Source organism: Harmonia axyridis, chromosome 3 (genome assembly GCF_914767665.1).
Source record: "Harmonia axyridis chromosome 3, icHarAxyr1.1, whole genome shotgun sequence".
NCBI classification, from domain to species: domain Eukaryota; kingdom Metazoa; phylum Arthropoda; class Insecta; order Coleoptera; family Coccinellidae; genus Harmonia; species Harmonia axyridis.
The window spans coordinates 51,331,821-51,352,424 of NC_059503.1; the positions used below are offsets into that span (position 1 = coordinate 51,331,821).

General features: G+C 36.5%; 3 protein-coding genes across 3 annotated transcripts; all 3 read left to right on the forward strand.

Annotated features, from left to right (window-relative positions):
* The first annotated feature begins 2,542 nt into the window (after window positions 1-2,542).
* LOC123676865 (piggyBac transposable element-derived protein 3-like) lies at window positions 2,543-5,030 on the forward strand. Its single transcript, XM_045613120.1, has 2 exons — window positions 2,543-2,777; window positions 2,979-5,030. The coding sequence occupies exons 1-2, from the start codon at window positions 2,761-2,763 to the stop codon at window positions 4,843-4,845; spliced, it is 1,884 nt and encodes a 627-aa protein (XP_045469076.1). The 5' UTR covers window positions 2,543-2,760; the 3' UTR covers window positions 4,846-5,030.
* A 902-nt stretch (window positions 5,031-5,932) lies between these two features.
* On the forward strand, window positions 5,933-8,740 carry LOC123675444 (piggyBac transposable element-derived protein 3-like). The gene is made up of 3 exons (XM_045610804.1): window positions 5,933-6,139; window positions 6,341-7,524; window positions 8,430-8,740. Exons 1-3 carry the CDS (start codon window positions 6,126-6,128, stop codon window positions 8,738-8,740), a joined length of 1,509 nt encoding a protein of 502 aa, XP_045466760.1. The 5' UTR covers window positions 5,933-6,125.
* A 10,144-nt stretch (window positions 8,741-18,884) lies between these two features.
* LOC123675445 (secreted RxLR effector protein 161-like) lies at window positions 18,885-19,631 on the forward strand. Its single transcript, XM_045610805.1, has one exon. The coding sequence runs from the start codon at window positions 18,885-18,887 to the stop codon at window positions 19,629-19,631; it is 747 nt and encodes a 248-aa protein (XP_045466761.1).
* Window positions 19,632-20,604: the final 973 nt, after the last annotated feature.

Sequence of the window (20,604 nt, forward strand, 5' to 3'; positions counted from 1 at the left end):
ATTATTATGAAAACTATTGATGGTAAAGATTTCAAATTTTGTGGATAGATATTTGGCCAGTTAAGGTACATTTTTAAAATAATTTCACATTTCCAGTGTTGCCGGATGTACGACAATTTGGCAACAACTTTGTTATTTTAAATGGGACATCCGGTATTTCTATTTTTTTATGATACTCCATAAAATATTAAATCTATTCACTCTCACTTTTCCATCCCTATCTTCAACGGTTTTTGAGTTATTAATTATTTTTCGAAATTTTAGATCAAATTAGCGTATTACGAAAATGACTCTAGTTCGCTCAATATTTGAGATTTAAGTCAGAAATTTTGCAAGTCGTTAGATATTGATCTGATCTGTGTCACTGCTTTTGAATTATGGTTGTCAATAATACAGGACGGACCAAAAAAATCATCATTTACCAAGTTACAAAATAGTGAAAAAGTCTGTGTAAGTGAATAGAAAAATTGTAGAATGTGTTGTACTGATTCCAAAAATTGAAAAATATACTAGGTGTCTAATTTGAAAAAATAAACTTTTTTACAATTTTGTAACTTAGCAAATGATGATTTTTTTTGGTCCGTCCTGTATTATTGACAACCATAATTCAAAAGCAGTGACACAGATCAGATCAATATCTAACGACTTGCAAAATTTCTGACTTAAATCTCAAATATTGAGCCAACTAGAGTCATTTTCGTAATACGCCAATTTGATCTAAAATTTCGAAAAATAATTAATAACTCAAAAACCGTTAAAGATAGGGATGGAAAAGTGAGAGTGAATAGATTTAATATTTTATAGAGTATCATAAAAAAAATAGAAATACCGGATGTCCCATTCAAAATAACAAAGTTGTTGCCAAATTGTCGTACATCCGGCAACACTGGAAATGTGAAATTATTTTACAAATGTACCTTAACTGGCCAAATATCTATCCACAAAATTTGAAATCTTTACCATCAATAGTTTCCATAATAATCTAATAGGCCACTCACCTTGGGACACCCGATATAAATATTGCAAAAATATTTCCAGCCTACTTAAATCTCGGCAATCATCGAAAAATGTGCAACTGTCAATTGTTCAACATTATTGAATATACAAAAGACCAATTTTTAATCATTCAAAATAATAATAATAATAATCAATAAAGTCCCATTTTTAGAAAATAGGACTTTATTGATTTAAATTCGTTACAAATGAACAGAAAAGCAAAACAACTTATATCTTAATATTGTACGAACAGAAGGAAAGTCCAAATAACCTTCAAAATATAAAGATAAAATAGAATATTTTTCTAATGTCACTTCGGTTCGAGCTATTCGATTGTGGGACTACTAAAAATAAATAAATAATTCTCTTTATTCCACAATAATTCAAATCATAATGAAATGGCGTCATCAAAATTGAGGCTTTCATTGAGTTTCAACATATCATAAACGGAATTGTTATCATACTACCAAAATATTTTCATTAACATATGGCTGACTACCTTGCAGGTAGACTCTGTTGCAGATGTAATTTGTAACAATGCTAATTTTGAATGCTTATTGTGGGATTTCCATTCTCTGTATTGTATTGGGATTTGATTCTTGAGTCGATCTTGAATAAGCCTTTCTGTCAATGAATTTTTGAGCCCACATTTTTTATCCGTTGCAAGTTGCTACACGGTTTTTATATATAGTGACAAGGAAACCATCAAATATATGGGTCTCGGTACCTAATTTGTCATTTTTGCCAACTTCAAAGATATGATTGCCAGTTAATTCATAATGATTATTGATGGTTGCAAGAGCATTCGCTCAGTATCTTCATGATTACAAGGTTTTATTGACTGAAACTGTGTGCTTTTAAAAGCATCAAATTCATTATCACCAGGGCAGCACTGAGACTCAATAACCCTCATCAATATCGTATAGTGTCTTATATCGGAAAAGCTTTATTCCCATAGAAAATTATTTTGTAAAGAATTGGTGCGGGTTGAATTCAAATAATAGAGAGTATCGAAAAAATACATCATATTGTTTCCTTCCAAGAACAAAAAAAAAAATCAGAAACTTTTGATTTCTAATTCAGTAAAATTTGAGGAAATCTCTCTAAATTTTTATTGAATTAGAAATCGAAAGCTTCTGACCTGGTCGTAGCTGAATTCTTTAATGTATTTCTGACATCTAAATTCACCTTGATACTCACTTGTTACCATTTACTTGAATATTGAAAGGATTGAGGCAATAGGTCCTTTCTCAAATGCTGGATAAATAACAGATTTAGAACAAGATCTTGTAGAACTGATGTTAACCAGAGAGCTAAGAGTTTTAATTAAACAAGGATAACAACGATTCTGATTTAAAAAATCATTTTCAGTTCTTTCTTCGTTAATGGTTGAGCTTGGATTTAATAAAGTAGCTTATTTACTTTATAAAAAAAACTGCACAGCACTAAGAGTGGCTATTTGCTTAGTATGTATAGAAGAACTAAAATTCCATCTGTCTCTACCAACTCTTGAACTTTTCTTTATAAAATTTCTTTTATTTGATATTAACCCTTCAAAGGCTACCGTGACCATATGGTCACACCTACAGCGCTGCACAAAATCAGCTGACATATGTACGTATATCTTAGTATACGTGAGGAAGCGATGATATTTATTCAGTTGACTTAGGAACTTTGTAGTGTGAACGTGTCGCATTGTTATTCCACTGATTTCTCATTCGTAATAGAGGTGAACTGCCGTGTTTGTTAGGTATTCGCAATAAAATGGATCCCAAATTTGTGTAAGTATCAAATTTCTATTTCAAACTGAATATCTTTTAATTATATTTGTTTCAATAGTTGGTGAAATGTGTGAGGAATTTCAAGAATATATTAGATTTGAATATCTCTTCTCTGTTCAAAATCAACTTTGATGCAAACTTGACTGTGACCGCATGGTGACACTAGCCGAATCTGGCAGAAATTGATATTTTTTGTTTCAGGCGAGGTTTCTCTCTCAAAGAAGCCTTAGATATAGTATATAACGACGAAGAAGATAGCAATGGTGTGTGTGACATTTACATATCACCGCCGGAACCAAATGTACTGACAGATGAAGATTCGGGTGATGAAGAAGGCGGGGAAATGGATAATTTATCACGTGGCCAATTATCAACTGCAGCAGAAATCCGACTTTCTGACAATTCGCGCATAACTGGCTTCGAAGATGTTTCAAATGAAGAAGGCAGTGAAGGAGACAATAGTTTATTAGAAAGTGAAGTTAGTCAGATTGAAAAATGTGGTCCAAGCACTAGTTCAAACAAGAGCACCAAAAAGACGAATTCAACGAAGAAGCCGCAGAAGAAAGTGAAAGAAACACTCAAAAGAACTTGGATCGAGGGCGATCTTCTAAAAACGACAGCAGTATTTCCACAGCCAGACTATACCAATTTTATAGGAAAATCCCCAACAGATTTATTTGAATTGTTTTTCGACGACGACATTGTTCGTATGTTAGTAGAAGAATCAAATAAATATGCGCTCTTCCTAAACCATCCAGATCCGAAAATAGAATCTGATGAAATGAAGTGTTTCATCGGTATACTTATTTTGACCGGGTATAACTCTCTTCCCGGAAAATGTTTTTACTGGGATTCAGAATCGGACATGGGAAATCAATTAGTAAAGGAAGCAATGCGTAGGGACAGATTTCGACAGATAATGCGTTTTTTACATTGTGCCGATAATACCAAACCCAATTACAAAGACAAAATGTGGAAACTTAGGCCGCTCATTGAAAAACTTCAAAAAAATTATTTGAAATATTTTAAGCCGACAGAAAATATGAGTTACGACGAATGTATGGTGAAATACTATGGCAGACACAGCTGCAAACAGTTTATTCGCGGAAAACCGATAAGATTTGGCTATAAAGTATGGAGTTTGAATGCCGAAAACGGCTACCTAATCAACTTCGATATATATCAGGGAAGTAATCCGAAGTCGGTTACTGAATATGACAATAAATTTGGAAAAGCTACTTCTCCATTACTAATAATGCTAGACTCCTTGCCAGATAGAAATCTTCGTTATCAAATTTATACAGACAATTTGTTTACGAGTTTCAATCTTTTGACGGAGCTAAAGCAAAGAGGCTATGGAGTTACAGGAACCGTTAGAGAAAATAGGGTTCCAAAGGACTGCCCAATAACTTCTAAATTAGACATGAAGAAAAAAAAAAGAGGTTCTATCGAGTCTAAAATTTCAAAAGATGAAGGTGTGATACTAGTGCGTTGGACTGACAATGCCCCTGTTACCATGGCTTCAACTTCTTATGGAATTGAACCCACTTCTTTGGTGAAAAGATATTCACAGTCCGAGAAGAAAATTATTCAAATTCCCCAGCCACGTCTTATAAATGCCTATAATAAATATATGGGTGGGACAGATCGGATGGACGAAGATATTGCGCGCCATAGAATAGGTATCAGAAGTAAGAAATGGTATTGGCCGTTACTTACTTGGCTTATAGATACCGCATTACACAATGCATGGATACAGTATAAAAGTGCAGGTAATTCAATTACTAATCTGAATTTCAGAAGAGAAATTGTAAAGGTATACCTAAATAGGTTTAAAACTGCCCCAAAAAGATATGGAAGACCAACAACGAGTAGAAATAGTGTCTCCATGAATAGGATTTCGGATGATATCAGGTATGACCATAAGGACCACTTAGTTGTTCCAGTTCCAAATAACAAGAGGAGAAGATGTGCCGGAGAAGGATGCTCCTCTGTTGGTCGAACACAGTGCAATAAATGTGATTTGGGACTATGTGTGGAATGTTTTTATATATTTCACATTAAATAATTTGTTCGACATTTCTGTATTCATATTGGGCTAGTGTGACCATATGGTTACGCCATTTTTTTGAGAAAAATAAAGGAAAAAAATGCATAATTCTTATTCTACCCAACACTGATAAATGGAATTCACTCAATAGAATCGCTAAATTTGCTCTCTTGAAAAAATAATAATTCCGCCTTTGAAGGGTTAAAACTGAATTTTCAAGTTTTTTCCTTCATTTTTATCAAAAAAGATGTATTACTAGGAAACCTCTAATATTTCAAGCTCCTGAGCTATATGAAAAATCCATTGATATGTTCAATCCACAAACTACAACCCGAAAATATTCATTTCAATTTTAAATATAAGGTAAATATAAAAATAAAACATGATTTTATTTATTTTCAACATCATTGAGATATTTCAATATAATTTGGTTGTTTAAGGTAAACTTTTCTTCAAATATTCATAAAAACATGGGCTGATTTTTCGGTCAGAAAATATTATTACAGTCGAATAATAAAATACATAACTCTAAGAATCGTAAAAGGTTGGGAAAAAATGATCGAAACCAACTGTCAAATGCTAAATATAGCTTTTGAGAAATTTCATTGGAACTTACGACATTAGGAAATCAATGTTGATAGAAACTTTACTTATTCCACTCAATCTATAACAAAACAATATCAATCGAATATTCTTCAAATATATTCAATTGCAATATCGATATCCCGGAAAATGGAGTTTATTCCATTCATCAATCCTGAAAAAACCTAGAGATATCATTTCATGACGACTGGACCTGATTGGTGATTTCATGATAACTTGTAGCATTGTACTTGTTTATCACAAATACACGCCACTGGCGTAAATTCTTATTGTAGAGCAGAAAAAATATCAAAATATGGAAATCTTCTGACCACTCTATTTCAAATGTTTTAGTTCTTCAAAATAACACCAATTCTTTCAGAGGGCTCCACTTTACGGACCAATTTTTTGACAGTGAAATTCGAGGCTTAACATGAGTGCAACTAGATGGCGCTCAACATCAACAAAATCGAAAAAAGCACTACACTGGCTTACTATCCTTTCCTTATACTATGGATACACCTACCGTATGTTAAAACAGACACCTCTCAAAAGTCGAAATATATGTACCTTGCGCTACTTATTCATAGATGGCGACAGTATTACTGCTTTTTTGAATGAACTGGCATATCTATTCGTTTTGAATATTTTCGTCTGTGTCAGTTAATCCAGCAATACCCTGAATTTGAATCAGTGATTTCATTATTGTGCAAAACATGGATAACAAATAGTAAGTATTTTCAGGATATAAGTTATCTTTTTTTAATTCATTACTGAAACTTGTTTAAAATATAAGGTATTTTTCACATGTAAACATATTTCGTCAAATATTTCTCGTTTTAGATTCAAAACATAACCTCTAAAGTTAATGTTTGTTATAACAGACAGTAGTATAATAGACTACTATATTTAGTCATTTTATTTTTTGCAGCTATTGGAAGAAACCCTTAACATTACACGAGCTTATGGAAGAAATTGAAAACTTGGATGAGTCTTACGACATTCCTGATACAATTTCCATATTTCCCCCTTCCGATGGCTACGAGACGGATGAAGACTCGGGAGATGAAGCTAAGGTAGATATCAATAATCTCCCTGGAAATCAACTTAGGGCGGAGGCTGAGGTTAGTTTCGAAAATAATGACATACTAAGTGCAGATGGCTATGACAGAGAGGATGAGTTACCGTTGTCTTCGTTTCTGCAACCAAAGCACCAGAAGTTGCTCTTCGAGACATCCACATTCAAAAAATCTAAACCTACTTTTACATGGAAAAAAACTGATATAAATGCTTGTCTCTCAACATGGCAAGAAAAGCAAGGCTCGAAAAATACTTTATCGCCAATAGATCTTTTTTTCTTGTTTGTAGACGATGAGATAATCGACTTGATAAGAAACTTCACAAATTTATATGCCTCTCAGCATAACAGATCAGGGGACGTATCCACTGAAGAAATTAAATGTTTCATTGGTATTTTGTTACTCTCCGGATATTATAAATTTCCTAGAAGGGCTATGTATTGGGAGAATGCTGAGGATGCTGGAAGCAAGCTAGTTTATGAAGCAATGTCGAGGGATCGTTTTAGTTTCATAATGCAAAATCTTCACTGTAATGACAATACAAAGTTGACTAAAGACGACAAATTTACCAAACTGCGCCCTCTATTTGACACTTTGAACAAAAAATTCCAAGCTTTTGCCCCCTTTCAAGAATTCCACAGCCTTGACGAGTCCATGGTGCCATATTATGGTGGCCATGGCACGAAGCAATTCATTCGAGGAAAACCGATCCGCTGGGGTTACAAATTTTGGACAGGAACTACTAGAAACGGATATGTTGAATGGTTTGAACCATACCAGGGATCAGGGACTCAACTACCTAAGAAATATCATCATCTTGGTTTAGGTGCCAGTGTGGTTTTACAGTTTGCAGATGTTTTACAGCTCATATATAATAACGTTCCTTATCACATATTTTGTGACAACTTTTTCACGTCCATAATTTTACTTATAGAGCTCGCAAAAAGAGGCATAAAATGTACGGGCACAATGAGAGAAAATCGACTTCAAAACTGCCCTCTAAAAAGCTCTAAAGCATTGAAAAAGGAATCACGAGGTACATTTGATTATAGTTGCATTGAGGGCGAAAACATCATTGTTTGCAAGTGGAATGACAACAATGTTGTAACCATTGGGTCAAATGTAACTTCTCCCTTTCCAACTCTTTCTGTTAAACGATTTTCTCAAAAGGAAAAGAAACACATATATATCAATCAACCGCATCTCATAAAAAAATACAATGAGAATATGGGTGGAGTTGATCGGGCAGACCAAAATATTGGTTTGTACCGGGTCTGCATAAGAGGAAAAAAGTGGTACTCGTCCCTTTTCTCACACTGCATTGACATGGCAGAACAAAACGCATGGCAGTTACATAAATTCAACGGAGGAAAAATGGATCACTTAACATTCCGAAGATGTATTGCTTCTGGCCTTCTTGAAACATTCAAAAAGACAACCAAACGGGGCCCTTCTAAGCAAAGCAAATATCATCGAATGGAATCCAGATACGACAGACTTGATCATCTTATAGTTTATCAAGAAAAACAGACGAGATGTGGGTACTGCCATAAACTTGCGGCCTTTAGATGTAGCAAATGCAACGTTGCACTCCATCCGAAAGAATGTTTCATCAAATATCATTCAAGAGAATAAAATTGTTATGAAACCTACCTATTGTATAGATAATAGAAAACTATCATTTCTCATTTCGCATAGTAGTTCTAATTCCTACTGTCTGTTATAACATACACCATTTTTTTCTTATATAAAGCAAAAAAAATAAAAAATTTCGTTAAAAAAGTGTTTATTATTAACCATAAACTATCAAAACTAAAAGTGATTTGAAAAAGAAGCAAAAAAAAGTTTCAGGCATATCTGGGTTAAAGAAAGAAAGTAAGATGTCCATTATCGAAGAAAAATATAGTATCAGCCCAAATGAAAATGTAATTTGTTTGCAAGAAGAAATTCCAAAGAGAGAATCTCAACCATATCGAGAGCCAACACATAATTTGCAAGAGCAAGAATATAAAGAAAACACCATTTCAGAAGATAGTCTTGAAGAAGAGAATACCAGCAGTGGAGACATCGCCAGATTATCTCAAAGGATCAAAAAACCCAAGAATTTTGACGACTTCATCACGTATTTCAGTCCAGGAAAACCAGACGATTCAGATGAAGAAAGTCTACTTTCAGTGGGAGACCTAATTTCAGTGGAAGAGGCCCTTGCTGGACCAGATCGAGACCAATGGATAAAAGCCATTAAAAATTAGTTGAAGTGTTTTAGTGAAAACAGTGCGTGGCAGTTAGTAGACCTTCCGAAAGGTCAAAGGCCTGTGAAGTGCCAGTGGGTTTTCAAGGAAAAAGTAAACAGTGAAGGACAAATTCTATATAGAGCAAGGTTAGTCGCAAAGGTTTCGATCAGAGACCTGGAATTGATTTCGATGAAACTTTCTCTCCAGTAGTTAAACATTCTACATTAAGATTACTTTTTGCATTAGCAGTTAAACATAACTTAGACATTCAACATTAAGATGTAATCACAGCTTTTTTGAATGGAAAACTGGAAATTCCAGAAGGTTTCGATCACAACATTCCTGAAATTTGTAATAAAGTGTTAAAATTAAATAAGGCGATTTATGGCTTAAAGCAATCGTCTCGAGCATGGTACATGGAAGTTGAAGATGTCTTGTCAAACTACCTATATATTAAAAGTAAATATGAACCATGTATATTCATAAAGAAAAATAACGGTTTAATGACCATAATTGCACTCTATGTAGACGATTTCTTCATCTTTTCTGACTCTATGGAAGAAACAAATAACTTGAAGAAACACTTAGCCACTAAATTTAAAATTAAAGATCTTGGAGAACTAAAACAATGTTTAGGCATGAGAGTAAGGATTGATAGAGAAAACAAAAGATTAAATTAGATCAAGAACAGTATATCAATGTCATACTGAAGAAATTTAATATGAGCGATTGTAAACCAGTAAGCATACCATTTGAAAGGAACCACTGTTGGGATAAAACAAATGCAGAAAAGTGTAGAAATGATTTGCCTCATCTTCAGTTACTGGGTAGTCTAATGTATTTATCTGTTTTGACCATACCAGACATCACTTTCGCTGTAAATTTTCTCAGTCAATTTAATAACTCATACTCAGATTTACATTGGTAATGTGCCAAAAGAATATTGCGATACCTAAAGGGCACAAGGTCTTTGCATTGAGAGTATAGCTATGACAATTCAGAATTATTAGGATTTGCTGATGCAGATTTTGCGGGAAACTGTATCGATAGAAGATCATATACAGCTTTTATTTTCAAATGGGCAGATGGAGCTGTTTCATGGGAATGTAAGAACCAATCTACTGTAGCCTTAAGTACTACCGAAGCCGAATATATGGCTATATCGCAAGCTTCAACGGAAGCTATATATTTTAGAAATGTTTTACATGAATTTTTGGGATATTATAACTGTATAACTGTGTTTAATGATAACCAAAGTGCACAAAAATTAGCTGAAAATACTTTAGTTAATAAAAGATCGAAATATTGATGTTCGATACCATTTTATTAGAGAAGCAATCTCAAATAAATTATGTTGTTTAGAATATTTACCTACAAATGAAATGCCAGCAGATGTGCTTACTAAGGCATTATGTTCAGTAAAACACAATAAGTTTTGTTCAATGTTAGGATTAAGGAATAATGAAATTGTTTAGATAAGTGGGAGTGTTGAAATTGAATCATGTATCTAAAAATTTAGGTTTATACCGTTTCAATACATGCTTACTTTTCTATGATCTCTCTCAACCACTGTTCTGTGTCTACTAATAAAGCTCTCTCTCTCTCTTTATGTTGTGCTTTTCAACAGGTGAACTAGTGTCCGTTATTTGTCTCGCCCTTCCAAGAAATACAATAGTGTAAAATATTCACATTGTTTTCAAAAAATGCCACTAAATTTAGTTGAATCTTAAAATTTGGTTTCCTCGATTATCGTTTTTGATGAGTTCAAACATAGTAGCTTTGATATAAAGAGAATATGAAGTTGACGAAGCATTTTCTGAAAGACGACAGAATTTTCATTCAATATAATTTTCAAATGTCAGAAATCTCTATTGGTTGTGAAGATATTAGCTGTTGAATTAGTGAAATCACTGTACAAAAAGGATATCCTATGTATGAACAAAATGGGTATCCCATAGATATCCAATAGCAATATTCTATGGATGGAGAGTAGATGCCCTATGGACGTCCATATGTAATGCTATGTACACAATCTGGTTGTCCAATGGATGTCCAAATAGTACAGTCAATGTCCAGAGCAGATTGTCCTATGGATATTCAGCAAAGACATCCATTGGATGTACAGTAAAGAAATCCATTGGATGTTCGTCCGGGACATCCTATGGAAGTCCAAAAAGGTGGAAAGTGAATGTCCCATGGATGTCCATATGCAGTCCAGTGTACACATTGTGGTTGCCCATTGGATGTCCAATGGACTTACTTGTGTTATTAGAGTTTTCAGTTTTCTTATCACCTTTTTTGTACCTGAAAACCTATAAATACTCCGCTCTATTTCATCTTAAGAAAAGGAATCGCATTCATTCACAGTTGATTCAATTGAATTCGAATTCAATTCAGTGACCACAACTCGTCGAGTGAGAGTAGTGAGTTCTAGAGAATTGATCCCAGTCCTCTGGTAAGTTTTCTGTTGTGATTGTTAATGTTTTCAAGTGTTTCTGTGTTGTACACGTGTGATCGCTAGAAAATAGGACAGACTAAGAGTGAAACGCTCGCAAGAGCGGGTTCTTATTAGAATCACTCTTGAAAATTAGTGACAGTGCATGGATAATAGTGCCCAATATTGTCCGTAGTGACTAGATTTGGCCAGGGCCCCCGCAAGGGTCATCAACGCCCGCGTGTCGAAAATATTTTGGCGCCCCAAAAAGGGGGGAAGTGGAGAAAAACGTCGCAGGATAATCGGCAAAAAATGTTTCAGTTTTTGTTAGGAATTTATTTGTAGAAGGGTTAAAAAAACTATCAGCAACCTTTATTGAATGCCTTGAGAACTTTATGCTGTCAGTTGTTGCATAATACATTTTTTAAATGTTTCATTATTTTATTCAAGCATTCGATCAAAACCGCATTTTATTTTAATTTTGTAATGAAACTGTAGAGTTTTCAAAACCTGAGCTTTATTCTTCTTTAAATTATTCATAATACTATATTAAAATATTAATATTATTATAAATAATTATTAAATATTATTCCATACTCCCAGCCATCTTCTCCCTTTGTTGAAGTCTAGCTTTTTTTTGCTCTCGAAAATTTGCACCAGAAGGTCGTTTTCTCTTGTATGGCTCCTAGAATTTAAGAAAAACTTGATCCAAAATTGGTAAGGACATTCACCCATGATTTACTTTGCGCCATCCCTTTGAGAATAACTCGTATGTTTTCATTTTTATGAATTTAAACCTTAAATCCGAGCCTTTAAACCTAAACGGAGTTAATATTAATAATAATAATAAGTTAAGACCGATCTGAAGCACATACCCTGTTCCTGTTATAATAATTAATTTTTGGCAAAGGTGAAATATAATTTTTTCAGAATGTCAAACGGCTACGAACATCAAATAAATAATTCAGATCCAGGGTGCATATTAAAAAAAAAATTAAGTATAATATGATGATGGCCCCAGGTCACAAATTCAAAATATCAAAGTTGATTCAATTTTTTCACGATTACAAACAATACTTCCCTATTTGAAGCAAATAAAAATAATATTATAGTATATAGGTAAGGGCTAATTTAGGATGTGCACCATTTTAAACAGAAAAAAAAAATCGAATTTTATAGACTAATAGAAATGCTAATACTGTATGTGGATAGGTACTTACCATTTCATAAAATTTAATTTAATCACAACAAGAAACAGTAAAACAAACCACAATTACACAAAATACAAATCTTTCCAATTATCTGAGTATTTCAATTTTTTGCGTCTTGACCTCAACCCTAAACGTTTCGAAACAAAATAACTATTCTTTGGATAGGTTTCTGTTGTTATAGCATAGCAAGCAGATTTTGGCAGTTTCAGAAATTCTCTGTAACATGTAGTATTTTTCCTACAGATGGTGGCGAAAGTTTCAGTAATTCCGCTGGCTAAAAGCTATCGCTTCGGTATTTATGATTGTTTATGTGCACCATATGCGTTTTAGTGATGATCGAAGAAATGGTGCCCGCTGTCCGGTGCAAGGTGGTCCATAAAGAAATCCCGTACCGACAAAGGGATGATTATTTATGATTTGTTTACTCGAAAAGAATCGTATAATTGCAATCTGTGGCCGAGGTTATTTTATAGGGATTGTGACGTTCGGGAACTCGTTTGGATGTGTAAAAGATGTCTTTGAACGTTTAAAATTGTTGAAAAAATAAAAAAAATTTTTTTTTCAAAAACCTTTGGTCTTTCGGATTTTCATGAGGTCTATAAGAGATTTTGGCGCCCCTTAAGAGTGGCGCCCGCGTGCGGTGCACGCGTTGAACGCGCGGTTGCGGGGGCCCTGGATTTGGCAAATGTCTAGAAGAAAGCTACCCTATTAGCGTGGAATCAAGGAAGTTGACGGAAATTTAAACGTCCAAATTCACGAGCCCGGATCTTTCCGGGACAACATCAAAGTATGAAAGAGCTGAAAGTGATCATTGAATCACTCCGGTCGGAGTTGATGGAAATACGCAAGGAAAACGCTAAATTAAGAGCGAAACTTTCCCTCTACATGAGCTATGCCCCTCCTTCACCGACAAACACACTCACCTACGAAAACCAAAGTGAGGAAGACAACGGAGAATGGCGAAACGGTAATAAACGTTTCTGCAGAGAAAATCCGTCAAAAAGAAGTCCCATCCCCCACACAGAACAGCTTCGCTATGCTTGAAGACGAAATAATGGAGGATGACAACTCCAATCAAATAGCAAGTAACTGTTGAAGCCCAAGCCCAAGCCCCAGCGCTTCATCCAGAGAGATCTCCGCGCAACAACATAGGCAGAGCAGGAAAATCGAAATCCCACCAATGCCAAGGAAATCAGTGCCCCTCACCAAGGCACTCAAACCAATTTCACCCAAAGCCCCCCAAGAATTTTTTCAATCAAGGTGAGGAATTCAAATTCATTCCTGTCTATTGAAAAGATGGCAGACGAACGCCAAATAAAGATAAAATTTGCGAAGCAGACCAACCAGGGTTTGCAAATCTACCCCGAGACCACAGACGACCACCGAAAACTGGCCTCAGGTCTTGAAGAACACGATCAGGAGTGTTTTTCATACACATTATCTGATGACAAATTACTCCGCGTTGTAATTCGCGGCATTTCTGGCCATGAAACAGAAAAATCTATTAAGGAAAAACTTGAGAGACGAGAATTCGAAGTTTTCGAAACCACCCAACTTTACAGAAGAGTGGAAGTCGAGAAACACTATTTCCCAATGATGTTGGTCAAGCTTTCACGCACCGAAGCCAGCAAAGAAATATTCAACCTGACGCATCTAGGGTTCTCTAAAATCCAAGTTGAAACCCAAAAAACAAAGTAAACTTTCAAACAATGTTTTAGATGCCAAAGCTTAGCCACACGCAATCTACATGTCACTTGAAGCCAAGATGTGTGAAATGTAGTGAGGAACACTGGTCCTTCGATTGCCCGAAACCAAAAACCACTCCTGCCGTGTGCGCTAACTGCCGCCTACCCCACTGTTATATATTTGTAGAGACCATTTTCCTTCTTATTTATCCAACTCTGTGGTCTGAGTACCTACCCTACCTAACCTCATTTTTATTCCTTCCTTCATGTTTACGAACTGTCTGAATTACCGCCGTCGTTACACACGAATAACTAAACTACGCTGTATATATTATATTAAGTGTTACTGTTACGATAAATAATTTATAAGTGAAGTTGTGAGTGCCATTCATTATACCTACACACACAACAGATTGGCGACGAGGATAAAAAGAATCTACAAATTCGATAATACAATGGCCATGGCATGGCAAGACAGTGTGCAACATACAGTGCAGACCGTATTCTCCATTGAAACTGTGGGGATTACTCTTTACCGTCACGGTGGCGCGCCCTGTGGGGATTAATCTGTTCCCACAATATAAGCAGATTACAGACTGGTGACCCCGACGTGATCAACGTCAACTTTATGAGTGACAGGGACGATTTGCTCGCGGACATAACTCCAATCGCCAAGATGCCGAACCAATCCGCCGCAGCACCTACTCCAGAAGTACTCGCACGCCTCAAAATCCCCGTATTCACCCCAGATGACCCAAAAGTATGGTCCCAGCTAGTCGAGTGGTCACTCGAAGATGTCGGTCTAACAGCCAGCTTAGCCAAATTCCGTCAGGTTGCAAAATCACTCGACGGAAGGTACGCGAAAGAGGTCCGCGACCTGATTATCGCACGTCTCAAAATCCCCGTATTCACCCCAGATGACCCAGAAGTATGGTCCCAGCAAGTCGAGTGGTCACTCGAAGATGTCGGTCTAACAGCCAGCTTAGCCAAATACTGTCAGGTTGAAAAATCACTCGACGGAAGGTACGCGAAAGAGGTCCGCGACCTGATTATCGCACGACTCAAAATCCCCGTATTCACCCCAGATGACCCAGAAGTATGGTCCCAGCAAGTCGAGTGGTCACTCGAAGATGTCGGTCTAACAGCCAGCTTAGCCAAATTCCGTCAGGTTGCAAAATCACTCGACGGAAGGTACGCGAAAGAGGTCCGCGACCTGATTATCGCACGACTCAAAATCCCCGTATTCACCCCCAGATGACCCAGAAGTATGGTCCCAGCAAGTCGAGTGGTCACTCGAAGATGTTGGTCTAACAGCCAGCCTAGCCAAATACTGTCAGGTTGCAAAATCACTCGACGGAAGGTACGCGAAAGAGGTCCGCGACCTGATTATCGCATGCCTCAAAATCCCCGTATTCACCCCAGATGACCCAGAAGTATGGTCCCAGCAAGTCGAGTGGTCACTCGAAGATGTCGGTCTAACAGCCAGCTTAGCCAAATTCCGTCAGGTTGCAAAATCACTCGACGGAAGGTACGTGAAAGAGGTCCGCGACCTGATTATCGCACGACTCAAAATCCCCGTATTCACCCCAGATGACCCAGAAGTATGGTCCCAGCAAGTCGAGTGGTCACTCGAAGATGTCGGTCTAACAGCCAGCTTAGCCAAATACTGTCAGGTTGCAAAATCACTCGACGGAAGGTACGCGAAAGAGGTCCGCGACCTGATTATCGCACGCCTCAAAATCCCCGTATTCACCCCAGATGACCTAGAAGTATGGTCCCAGCAAGTCGAGTGGTCACTCGAAGATGTCGGTCTAACAGCCAGCTTAGCCAAATTCCGTCAGCTTGCAAAATCACTCGACGGAAGGTACGCGAAAGAGGTGCGCGACCTGATTATCTCACGCCTCAAAATCCCCGTATTCACCCCAGATGACCCAGATTCGAATCCATGCTACAATTGGGTATTGTCGCCCATCGGAGATCAGTTGGGCTTCGCCACTCCACATGGTGCCAAAGAAGGGATACTTCATAGGATCATTTCTGTAGTATAGAGTATAAGTAAAGTGTCAGTTAGTAATGTGTTTTAAAAGTTTGGTTCTATTGCCTAGATTTTAATTAGTATCAACGCCGTAAGTGTAGTGTTGTGAGTAAGAAACAAAGACTCAAGTGTTCAAGTTTTCGAAACCACCCAATACAAAATGAGTATGAGCCCTACGAAGAGGAAAAAAGTTAAACTCCGATATGAGGAGAATCCTAATCAAACGCACCAAGGAGGAGAATTTCTGCCAATACTTCAATACCTCAAGGCTAATGACCATAGCAGTCGATGCCTTCAAGTGAAAAAAAACAAAACACTAATGGAAATTTCAAGTGTTCCGCGCATAACTTTGAAGAATCGTTTCGAACCCCTAAGAAACGACAATCCCAAACCGTCAGTCCCTACAGCAAAACTTAAATTGAGAATACCCCCAATAGTTGTAGACGGGGTTTTCGAAAAACACTCCGAAACGGTGAAAATAATCGAAAGAATTATTGGCGAAGAGACAAAATTGCATATCCAATATGGGAAAAATACGTCGAACGTCTTTGTGGAAACCGAAGAGGCGTTCAACAACCTAAAAAAATATTTCCTATCCGACGACCTGGATTTCCACACATTTACCAGGAGGGACAAAAAATCCCATGCATTCGTCGTACGAGGCCTAAACGATGAACAAACCTTGAAGACCTGAGAACAGATTTGTCGGAGAGTAACATAAATATAAAGGACATCTTCAAAATGAAAGGAACCAGAAATCCAGCGTACTTGGTCATAACCGACCAAAAAACAACACTTCGATACCTGAAACAACATGTCAGGATTGTTAACTACACCGTCGTATCATGGGAACGACATCACACAAACAGAAAGATCACGCAGTGTAGGAGATGTCAAAATTGGGGCCATGCTACCTCAGATTGTTTCAGACCCTATCAATGTCTGAAATGTGCAGAGGGACATCTGACGAAAGACTGTACAAAAACAATAGACACACCAGCGAAATGTGCGAACTGCGGTGGGGATCATCCAGCAAATTTCATAAAGTGTGGGGTATATATAAACCTTTTGGAGAAACTGCACAAAACCTCCAACAAGAAGCAAGAAGAACCAAAAAAATATATACCAGCGCCTTTGTTGAAAGAGAACCCTTGGGAGGAACGCCTGTGAAGACGGGAGGAGAAAGAGAACATCCGTCAAAATAGTTCAAGAGAAATAGAAAAACGCAAAATTCCACAGGTGAATTCGGTACATTTACTGCAGTATTTTTAATAAACAGGTCAGTGACATTATGTTTGAATAACAAAACACCCTACGAGGTTTGGCATAATAGGAAGCCAAATGTTGAAAAATTAAAAATTTTTGGTAGCAAAGCTACCTACATACCGAAGGAGAAACGTCGAAAGTGGGACAAGAAAGCCACAAGTATGATATTCGTTGGCTATATGTGAAAGGCTTTCGTCTATATGATCCGGCTACGAGAAAGATAGTAACCAGCAGAGATGTGACCATCGATGAGAGACACACTGAAGTTGAAGTGATCATCCAACAACCTAGTAATGAACTCTTAGAACGTGAAGATTCAGTGGGGGATTCAAGTATTGATGAGAGCGATGAAGAGGTAAATGACCTGTCAGATGCTGATTATATCCCTGAAGATGTCACACTTGGTGACGAACAAGTAAGACGATCTACTAGACAACCTAAACCTAAGTTATACCCTGATTATGTAACTTATCTATGTTCACCAGGCAATGTAGACACCAACTTAGAAGATGTTCCAGTAACCGTATCAGAAGCATTATCTAGTCCAGATGCGGAAGAGTGGAAAGCAGCCATGCTCAACGAGATGGATTCCTTTGAAGAAAATGAGACATGGGAATTAGTGAAACCACCGAAGGAAGGGACTATTGTTGAGTGTAAGTGGGTTTATAAGTTGAAGAGTGGAATTGACCATAAGGTGGTGTATCGTGCGAGGTTAGTGGCAAAAGGTTACACACAGAAGGAAAACATTAACTATAAAAAAACCTTTGCTCCTGTAGTCAGACATTCTACGTTAAAACTCCTTCTGAGTTTATCTGTTAAGTTAGATTTAGATATATTTCACTTAGATGTAACTACTGCTTTCCTCAATGGTTTTCTTGAAGAAACTGTATACATGAGACAGCCAGAAGGTTCAAGGTAAAAGATTTAGGGACATGCCAAACAAATTTTAGGTGTAAAATTAACTAGAGACCATGATAACAAATGTTTGTATTCACGTCAAAAAGACATTGCTACTATAATTGGGAAGAACATGTCGTTCAACAAGAAGCTAAATAAGAAATCAGGCTCAAAGAGCAAGGAAACTGCTACAGTAGCTTCACTTTCCACAACAACGGATCCTGAGGTCTCTGATAAAGGATCCCCTGTTGACTCAGTAGATCCTCTTCCAAATTGCTTATTGGTAGACGACAATACGGCTCATTCAAACTGCCTCTACACTTTGAATGAATGTGTAAATGCTCTTTTTAATGGCAGGTTTCCCTATAGTAAAGTTTTAGAAGAGCCCTCTACAGGAGTGAATAAGAACATTATTGTACTTGAAGCAAGTACAATTTCTTCTGAGAATGAGGAGCAGACTAAGAAGCGAGTCTTCTGCGCTGCAGCAGTTAAGGGAGTATGACTTGTTGGCACGAAATCGTAGAGGAAAACAAATCAGATCAATTAATCAAGAATTAATTCAAACAAGACAGATAAAAGGTTGCTTCAAGCAGATCAAGAAGATTACATTGATAGACTATTGTCAAAATTTAAAATGACAGAATGTAAAGGTGTGAAAACACCATTAGATAAAGGTTTAGATTTCAATAAGGTTGATAAGAATATTCGTGATCCCAATATTCCATATCAAAACTTGATCGGAGGTCTTATGTACTTGAGTGTGTTGACACGTCCAGATATTGCTTTTTCAGTAAGTTTTTTGAGTCAATATAATAACAAATATACTGACGTACATTGCCAAAGTGCTAAAAGAATATTGAGGTACTTGAAAGAAACAAAAAAGGTTAAATTGAAATATTTCAAGAATGATAATGATTTGGAGGGATTTGCTGATGCGGATTGGGCAAATGATAAAAGTGACAGACGGTCTTATACCGGTTTCGTGTTCAGATTATCTGGAGGTGCCATCTCATGGCAAAGCATGAAACAAAGGACAGTTGCTTTATCCAGCACCGAGGCAGAGTACATGGCCTTGAGTGAGGCAGTTAAAGAAGCGATCTATCTAAAAAATCTTCTTTTTGAGCTTGTTCGTTTCAAAGATAGAATTGTTGTTTTCAACGACAATCAAGGTGCCCAGAAGTTGTTAGCCAATCCATCTAATCATTGTAGAACTAAGCATATCGATGTAAGACATCATTTCGTTAGAGATTGCGTAGATCAAAAACAGATTAATGTCCAGTATATAAGCACCGATGAAATGGTTGCTGATATCCTGACTAAAGGACTAAACAATGTCAAAAATTCTAATTTTTGCAGCAAATTAGGTTTAGTATATGTTTAAGCAATGTCTGAACAGTGGGGGTGTTGGAATGTTTACAACATTGCTTCATTTATATTTATGTTTGTAACACTGATCTTGGTAAGATGTTCTATACTCTGGGCTATTCTATAGTTGAGTCTTAAGCAACGCCAACATTGATGTATATAGTTAAGTTGAATAAAGTTCGTTACAGTTAAGCGTCATATTTAATAATTCTAAAACGTACCCAATAAGCTTTCAGAATAAAACTTATATTCAACCACAGCCGTCTTCAACTCAAGCCGTGCACAGAGAAAGGCAACGTCGCTTACGTTGATTCAGGGAGTCCCATGCTCTCTCGATGTTAGTTCGACGCGGACTCCTTATGTCCGCATCCTTAGTTTATAATTGTTGCATAATACACGGAATAATTCGAAAAGTACCTACTATTGTTGGGGAGAAAATTCAGTTTATTTTTTGTTTTAAATTATTAGAAGAGGTAGTTTCCACAACACCCAGGAGGTACTACCGTGAAGCTTTACTTTTTAATGGGTAGTTCGCCAGTAGCCCTATTTTCCCAAAAACAATTGGTATTCAACCAGAAATAAAAAATAAAAATAACAAAACATAAACTCTGTAGTTGATAAATAGATAAAATAATATAGATATTCTGTGCAAATAAAAATAACGGAACATAAACTCTTATCTAGTTGATAAATGAATAAAATGATATATCTCTGTTCTCTCTCTGTTCATACTATTTGGAGAGTTTGTAATTTTCTTTTTTTGGGGGGTGTTTGGATGAATCTAAGGGTGAATCGGTCCTTTTGGATTCAATGTTAGAGTTGGTCTTCTCTTTTCTATAATCATTTAATATTATATTCGCGAACACTGACAGCAAATGAAATAAAATTTTCTTATAGTCCTTTCCACATAATCAAGTATTTTGAAATTTTTCAAAAGCGTATTCTGTCTGAATACTTCGAAATGTTAATTTTGAAAGAATATATTTTTG

Excerpts from the sequence above, each read along its gene's own strand:
- LOC123675444 (XM_045610804.1), top strand. Across the intron at positions 7,525-8,429 it reads ATTGAAAAAGGAATCACGAG|AAGAAATTCCAAAGAGAGAA; the intron begins GTACATTTGATT and ends TTTGTTTGCAAG.
- LOC123675445 (XM_045610805.1), top strand. The coding sequence starts at position 18,885 with ATGACAGAATGTAAAGGTGTGAAAACACCATTAGATAAAGGTTTAGAT.